At 43.5% G+C, this 8,632-nt stretch overlaps 1 protein-coding gene across 1 annotated transcript in view; it reads left to right on the top strand.

The window, feature by feature from the left end:
• Positions 1-725: 725 nt before the first annotated feature.
• Positions 726-8,632, top strand: part of T265_09203 (hypothetical protein) — a gene marked incomplete at both ends in the record, with an annotated part of 52,388 nt that continues 44,481 nt past the window's right edge. Inside the window, 3 exons of the mRNA XM_009175216.1 lie at positions 726-737; positions 3,556-3,692; positions 6,148-6,400. Of these exons, the coding sequence (XP_009173480.1) occupies positions 6,224-6,400 (177 nt within the window). The remainder of the gene's footprint in view (positions 738-3,555; positions 3,693-6,147; positions 6,401-8,632) is intronic.

The following is an 8,632-nucleotide window of genomic DNA, read 5'->3' as shown; positions in this document are numbered from 1 at the left end:
GTAAACCAAAATGGATGAGAATTTGCAGTGTACACGTTGTCGGCCAAGGTTGCAAGTGGGACAGGAATTGTCACATGGTTTGAATGTTTGTGACGCGCGATCTAATAATGAGTGACCCCTACAGACTAATAAATGTTTCGATTGTCGCAAAACTCTGGGGCATCATGGTTTACTCGTTACGTCGACGAGTTCGGGGTTCACTAACTTTGTTTCTGAGTGTGAAGTAAGGTTGCTCCACGTTTCGACTCAGTGATAACTTTTGGTAAACTGGACTCAAATGATTGAAGAAATTAAACTCTTTTGGGTTCTCTAAAGTTCACACAGAAAGAACTGATGAAGAGATATCAAAAACAGTAGTGTTTGTCATTGGAATCTCTTTGACAGCTCTCGATCGCTTTCGTCCATCTTGGGCTTGTCAGGTAAACGTAGTCCTCGAGTTTCCTACAACTTCGTGTTTTATTTGAACACAAAATGGACCATTAAACGAGAGATTTAGCTGAATTCAGTTGAATCTGCCGTTTAAACCACATTCATTTTCAGTTCAGATTATGTGTCAAAACTATATTCGTCATTCTTGTGATACGAATTTAATGTTTTCATGTTGCTCAGCCCAATGCCGCACGGAGTTTATCGAACAGAAATATCCGTACAGTTGGGTCCTCACCAAGAGATTCGAACATCAACGAAAAATCAGTCGTGGGGGCTTTACAGACAGTGAGAATGCAGAACGCCGCTTTGTAAGTCCAACTGAATGTGATTCATTTTACTAGCCTTAAATCGATCGTCGAACGATGCAACTTTGTTTGACAGATGACATTGATGGCGGAAGTTTGTGTAGGAGGGCTTTGGCTACTCACACCTAGTGTTACTCTGTTCAATCTCATTTTTTCTAAACTGGGCTCGAAACAACTTGAGTGGTTCAATTTACGTATCGAATGACATCTGGACCTTGATAAAGTCAGGAAACTTGACAGTGCATGCATATCAGCAGACCAATCAGAAGGGAATGAATGTGTCCTGCACGAGTGATCAAGTAAAAGAAATGGAATTGAAAGATGGGAGAAAGCGCAAAAAGGTTTATAGCAAGCTACATGAACCGGGAGAGATGTCCCAGTGGTTAGAGCGCGAATTTACTTACAGGAAGGTCCGTGGTTCGAACCCCATTTCTGTCTGTCGAGGTTTAGGCAGCCTGACGGTATCCCAGCCCTCGTGCTTCCTTCGGGTGGCATGGTAGCTAGGTACCGAAACGGTGTTGCAGCTTAACGATTATCTATTCAGTATTACACGAACCTGATGGTGTGCTTATATAAGAGACTGGCTTCTGAACTCCAGATTAGACACTTTTCCAGGAAGTGCACTGATGATTTCATCCAAATCAATTCAGTCCCGAGGCTCGGCGAAAAGAACAGCAACCAGCCAACTATGTCTTTCAGCAAAGTTGAGGACAAACAAATACGACGAAATGTCAGGCAATGGTGAGAGGGTCACAGTAGACGGACAGCTCGTCTGCCCATGGCATTTTAGTTCAAAGAATGAAGGCCGTTTTTTACGCAGGTTTATTCGGCGTCTGCAGATGTGTAATCAATAAATTTTGTCAGTTATACCAAATAACACGGTGTGACAAGAAAGATAAACCCTATTGGCACTGTTTTTCTATAGAAGGTGTGGGCTTTTTACACAAATCCCAACGTGCAATGAGGTTGGCCCAGAAAAAAGCCATATGAATTGCTTACCCAGCTGCGCCTTGAAAACGTCTTTTAGGGATAGACTAGATCAGATACTGGCTACCTGACCGCCATTTGACACCTCGGGAAACCAAAATTGACATAATGAGCCAACCGGCCCCCCAGGGCGTTGGTGTAACCAGTTACTGAGCGCTATTCAATGTAAGTGCTCGAGCGCGACATCCTAGGAGTGCACCCACACAGTGGAGTAGAACGAACACCTTGGGACCGCAAGTGATAAATGCGGCCTTGAGGTAAAACAGTTTTTATGGCACTGTTCGTAACCAAATGGTTAGTATTTAATAGTTAGGACATGAGCACTCTTTAGCCAACTATTCTTTCTCAATCCACTCTATTGTCCTTAACTTATCGGCTTAGTGGGCGGAATCCTCAACGAGACGAACGCTCCCTCTGCTGGTTGAACATACCATGACGTTCGTCATTCAACATGAGCTCGAGTATTCGCATTATTCCCGATAATTCGCCCCCCTCCAAAGGGACAGTGATCTTTTTCAAGCCGTAAAGAACCATTTTTAGTGAGTTCCTGTCATCCTTTGAGTTTCTGGTCTCGCCAGAGTTGCGAACAAGAAGACGACGTACTTTTACACATGCGTAAAAGTACCTCATTTGTATTCTTACCAACATACAAGTGGGAGCGTTTCGCACAAAGAATAGTTCCAGTAAAAATCCTAGAACCAAGTCATAATGGTCTCTGACTGTAAAATTATTAAGTTGGCTCGGATTATAAGGACAAATTTGATTCAGGTTCGTCTGTTAGTTTATCAGCTAGTTATCACAACATTTAGATACGTTTAACCATCAGATGCATCGTTGATACCTCAGTGATTGTATTCGATTTGTTGACTTTATTTCCAGTTTAAAGCAGTCCGTAAGCGTCAGTTTCCCAACAGATTTAGGCTTTCAAATCTAAACCAATCTGCAAGTTGACTTTTGCGCAATCATTTTTACGTCTGTTTCTTCAAAAAAAAAAAGTGTATCTTACTGGGTTGCGCGGGCTTGGCCATGTGCTACGTATGCCAGTCGACCGACTTCCTCGAAGGGCTCTTTTCGCACAACCACGTGACGGGTGGAAGAGAGCCAGAGGCGAGGAAACAATGATCTGGCAGCGAACTGTGAAAGCCATTACCAGCAAACACAGCTGCCCTGGTCGTTATCGTCTTCCTGGATGGGGAACCCGAGACGGGTCTTATCAAGGTTTAGAGACATTGTCAGACATGGCCCAGTCGCACGCTCAATGGCGCTCATGTATCCAAGCTATTGCCTTCAATGCAGAGCTCCTTTCCCAATCCCTTTACCTAGCAGTCCACCTACAGTGCTTTATTTACGCACTAATTTATCAGCTCCCGTCTTTAATGTGCAGCTACCTACCCCACCTCCCCGAATCATCGGTGAACGAAACTGTGGCAGCTACAATCACTGTACGACGAGTACGCGGTTACTACAGCTGACAATGATGATGATGACAGCAAGAATCGGACTGATAAACCAACGTTTTTCTCAGCTGATTAAACGAAACATCGTTTGCGCATGAATTTGGTTTTGACGGGAGACCCATTTGGACTAGGAGGCCAGTATAAACGAAAGAATTAGCCGGATTCAGTTGAGTCTCCTGTCAACCGAGAGTGTCTATGGAATTCTGACCAATTTGAGTGCAAATAGAACCAAAATTTGACAGAAACTCGGGGGCCACACCTAACTGACGGGTCTGAAGTGAAAGGGTGAAATCGAACGTGGGCTATCAAAGAGTCTTCAGCAACCTTCTGAGTAGCGTCTAAAATTTGCATGCCTTGCGTTCATTGGCAAATTTCAGAGAGGAAGTGGTCAAACGTCTTTCCGAACAGTCTCGTGAACAGGAGAAAAAGATTGGTACATTGAAATTCTGATAAAAGAGAGGACATACGGACGTGAGTTGCAAGATCTGACGGAACAGCTGACCTGTAAGCAACGGTAAGAATTACCCTGGTAGTACATAGTTCACTCATTTCAGTGTGTTTGTGTGGGCTGGGAAGTAGAAATGTTCGGTCAATCGGCGATTCATCTTATTCGGTAGAAATGTTTTGACATCACCAGATATATGGAGAAGAAGAGTGATGAAAATGGTGTTTGTCCGCCTGAGTTTTTAATCTCAAAAGGTCTGATTTAGTCAAGTCTGCTTGTACTGATGGGTTTACAAAACGGGAAATAATCTAGCTACTTATAAGTAGTCAGTTGATACGCGCTGACTGAACGATCGTCATACCGGGCTGGCGGTTGCAGACAGTGGGCGTCTGACTGAATTCTAATTTGACGACCAAGTATTTATGAAACTCCAGCTAATGAGTAATCTCTAGGTTTGACGACCAAGTATTTATGAAACTCCAGTAATCTCTAGACTCAGAAAAGTGATCCGACTACGCGTGAATAGTGAAGATGGTGGTTTCGCCAGCCCCTGATTATAAATAAAGCAATGTCCAAAAGAAACACTATCATTAAAGGATGTGTCCAGCGCCAGAAGCTGTGTTGGTTGGGATATTGTTGCGTATACCTAAGAATCGTTTGCCGAAGAGACCGCTGATTTCCATGCCTAACTCACAGTGCCGGATCAGAGAGGTGGCCAGCCCTTGACCTGGCGTAGGAGTATGAAGGAAATCACGAAGCGCTTGGGTGCTGTCGGTGCTACTCGCCTTCCAGGATGGGGACCGCTTGTTTCTCACTGCGCCTGATTGGAGGCGCTGCGAGTTATAGCTGCCAACCGATGTCAGAGGCGATCTTGTTGTCAGTTTCTATCCAGATTGCCTGAATGAGTGTCTGGAGGTGTAGGCACCTCAGAATGATTGNGGTAAGCTAGGACCAAGTCCCTTCCCCGTCCACCTTTATTCTTTTCTTTACAATGAGCCTTCCAACTAAATGACGGTTGTACGGCAGTGGAGCATCGGTGTTGAACACTGATATCATGCTGTCGATGATGGTGATGATGGTGACCCATTGTATCATTCTGAGATTACAGTTTCTGTGTGACAGAAGCCACGGCGCTTTATTACTCTGAGTCTGGTGTACCACTTCTCTTGCTAGTTAGTAACCATACTCCTGTAACTGGAAAAGTGGTTACGGGTAAATTCTGTTGACTTTCAATTGTTTTGATCTTTAATCGAATTTTTCACACAAATTTTAGATTTTAGCTTCAATTTAAATTTCTAATCTTCTAAATTTTTACTCAATGGCTTATTAGCTTTTTAGCAGCCGCCAACCGTGGAGTGTCTTTAGCCAAGCGGGGCAGATGCATTTTGCAACCGTGTTTTTGGCATTAAGCTGTGAGGACTTCAAATTTGGTCTTTTTTGGCGGTTTCTCAGTCACTTCATGAAACAATAATGCTCTGGGATTAGCCAAGATTGCTTTTACGTTAAATGTCCTTGTTGAGTTTGGAACCATTATAGATTAAACAATTCAGTCAGTGGGTTGCTTTGGCTCCTATTTGAATTCATTTAATCGATTGGCGTCACTTTACTGGGGTCACTTGTTATTATCTGAACGGCAGATGGTTTATTCGAAGGAACTGCTAAAAGGCACAGAGTGATGTTATTAATAAAGACTTTTCGAATGCAAAATAAAACATCTATGAGAGAAAGAATAAAAACTTTTCAACTTGGTGCTTGTCAGGGTTCCCTCTCGTGCCATACATTCTAGTGTGCAAGTAAACAGTAAGTGGTTTCCCGCAACATTACGTTTACCGCCAGGAACATTAGAAAACATAGGATATCGTTTGACCTCATAGTTCATGTCCTTCCACAAATGAATGACATTTTTCTCGGTATACTTTGCTCCGGGTTTCTTGTAGTATTTTGGGATTCCCCTATTTGAGTTAGAAGTGCAGGTGGGGTGATGCGCGTGCAGCCGAGCGCGAGGAATCGCTACGGCTTTGTCGTCTGTTGCAATGCTAGAAGATAATGTCATGGGGTTTGATGTGAATCTTGTTCCATTGCTTGTTTTGAGTAATGGAAAAGATAGTGCAAATATCAGATGCCTAATGCAAACGATCAACATACTACTCTAGATGGATTTCAGTAGCTTTGATTGCCGAAGTGCTAATATATTTGTAGGTCGAGTATTTTATTTCGTTGTTTCTTAGGTGAAGGTTCACTAGTGCTAAAAAACTTCGGGTGTATGCAACAAAAATCTGACCAAGAATGAGACCCATGTGTCTGTCGGCTTCAGCGATTGGGTGACTTCATTCAACCTCTTATAAATCTGAAGATATTTGATTGAATACTCCGGTAGAGTTATAAGCAGTAGGGGGATGATTTTTGCGGTGATACCAGTTACGTAATTGCCAGGCTTGGCAGCAGTTTCTTCGTTTTGCTACTGTAATAATAGTGACTGACTTTCTTCGCTTCCGTATGTTCTCACCCGAAACACCACTCTCAGTGACACGATCCAGGAAAATTTGGACCTGATTCGTGTACAGCGTGAACTACACGAAAAGAAACAGAAAATCCTAGCCATGGAGTCTCAGCTACGAGGATCCGAGAAAGAACTCGAGGTAACCAAAGCGGCAAATCGCCAACTGTTGTTGGAAGTTGAACGACACGCCCGAGAGGTTGTCGAACTGGAACGGAAGAATTACGAGTTAAAGTCGGAGACTGGTGCCATTTCAAACCAACAGTTGAAAATCCAACAGGTAACACATGGTGTTATGAACTGACGACTGGTAAACTTGATGTACAAGATTGATCTATTGGTTTCTAACGTTTGTTCGTGAATGGTACCACCGCCAACTTCAGCCAATCAGAAACTTGCACACTGATTAGCAATCATGTGTTCCAAGAACATAAATTCAAAACTACGTACCTAATTTTCAAACAGTCATCAGGATATCTATTCAACAAAAACATTATCAGTCAATTAGAACTCAGGAAGGACAATCAAACTGACTTGTTTTCGATGTATCGCATTTGACGGGCTTCTGTTGTCTTGTGGAAACATATCGACCGTGGAGAATGAGGAGTGCCACAACAGAAAGAGAGCAGTCAAATCCTTGGATAATTCCAAGAATGCCTGAAAGAACGGGGTGACCTAGTGTGTTTCGGGAAACAGCTTGCCAGACATGAATACAGAGGGTAAGGTTGATGGATTTTGATGCCCAATTCAGAGTGGCGTAAACAGAGAAGTGGTCAACCCTTGACTTGGCAAAGGAGTATGAAGGAATTCACGAAACGCTTGGGTGCTGTCGGTGTTACTCGCCTTTCAGAATGAGGATCACGTGACCCCCACTGCGCCTGGTTGAAGACACTACAACATATGGCTGCCACACGATGTCAGTGGCGTTCTTGTTGTCAATTTCTATCCAGATTGTGTGAGTGAATGTCTGGAGGTATAGGCACCTCGGAATGATTGTGGTAAGCTAGAACCAAGTCCTTTCCCTGTCCACCTTTACTCTTTTCTTTACAATAAGGTTGTACGGCAGTGAAGCATCAGTGTTGAACACCGATGTCATGCTGTCGATGATGATGATGATGGTGATGAGCTCTATCATAAAAAAACGTAGACCACTATTGCAAAGTTGACTCACCTAGAACGATATAAGTGTAAGATAATGGCGTGGACCGGACTCGTTACTCTTAGGGAGGCTGGTGGTGGTACAATAGAAGTATAAAGAAAAGCCGAAGGCCCTTGAAAGATTGCTCAACTGGTCGCAGCGTAGTTCGCTGACGCCGCTTTGGGAATCTTAGATAAGGAAGCCCACTTGATGGCATGAGAGATGAACGTGTTAGGTGGAATTAACTTCATACCCAACGACTCGAAGCGAATTATTTTTGGACGAGAGAGAAAGCGTCAGTGATGGCGCGAAAAACAGACAACTCCTGAATGACCCTGTAGATTAGAAATTTCAGAACAACTCGATTTTCCGAGCAGGCTTTCCGAAAGACAGGCAGTATTGGAGCAGGCTCCCAAGCAATTTTTGATCGCAAACCTACACAACGTCAAGAAATGCATTTTCGCTTCGTCGTCAGATGGAGCCCGGGTAGACGATCGAGCGCAGGCAACTCAGAGGTGGTCAAGGGGTGGGACTTCGTGCTTAACACTAGTCCGCACAATACAGTCTGTGGAATTTCGGACAAAATAGTTGCAATGTTAATAGGATGGTGACTGTCCAAAATGGTGTTAGAAATAATGGATGAACATAAATATTTCCAGGCTGATGGGATCGTGGATCGGGATTATGAGAATAGCTAGGTCGCGGTTGCATTGAGTTCCACTCGCCAGTTATAAATCGGACAGAGAATCCTGTGAAAACGACGAGTAAGATAAGATGACTACAGAGTAGAAGTCGATGTAGGACAATAAAAGGTAAGATGTATTAAACAAAGTCCTCGATTTACCACCATTAGAGTTTCATTTCGTTGGTTGATGGTTGCGTGGCAGTTGATCTGTTTCCCCGAGCATGGCGACAGGTTTCGACACCTTTCGAAAAGACGTCATTAGTGCGAGGTCTTGATGTGTGATTTGTTCACGTCTGCTTACGTTCATATTGTTTCTAAAAGGCAGTTAGTATGCGCAGCGCAAATGGTTGTTTGCGAATTGTCCGGTACTTGATTTGATTGTTTACGTCGGAATTTGTGTTGCTTTACTGTCTACTTATCTCGCATCCACTAGGTTCATTGGCAGCTCCATGCTTAGTAATTCCATTCTCTTATTCCCCATTGATTCCTCATTCAGAATGATTTACTTGAAGGAAACTACGCACAAGGTTGATGAGAACTCTTCGACAGCCCACGACCGGTTTCGCCCTTCTTGGGGCTCATCAGGTAGACGCAATCCCCTTATGTTCTACTTGAACCGAAATTGGACTGTTTTCGAGAAATACATTCATTTGCATGTTAATTTGCTTTCACCAGAGACTCAACTGAAT

This window comes from Opisthorchis viverrini (genome assembly GCF_000715545.1).
Source record: "Opisthorchis viverrini unplaced genomic scaffold opera_v5_266, whole genome shotgun sequence".
Classification (NCBI taxonomy): domain Eukaryota; kingdom Metazoa; phylum Platyhelminthes; class Trematoda; order Opisthorchiida; family Opisthorchiidae; genus Opisthorchis; species Opisthorchis viverrini.
Note: the sequence above shows the minus strand (reverse complement) of the source record. Positions and strands in the feature narration are given on the sequence as shown.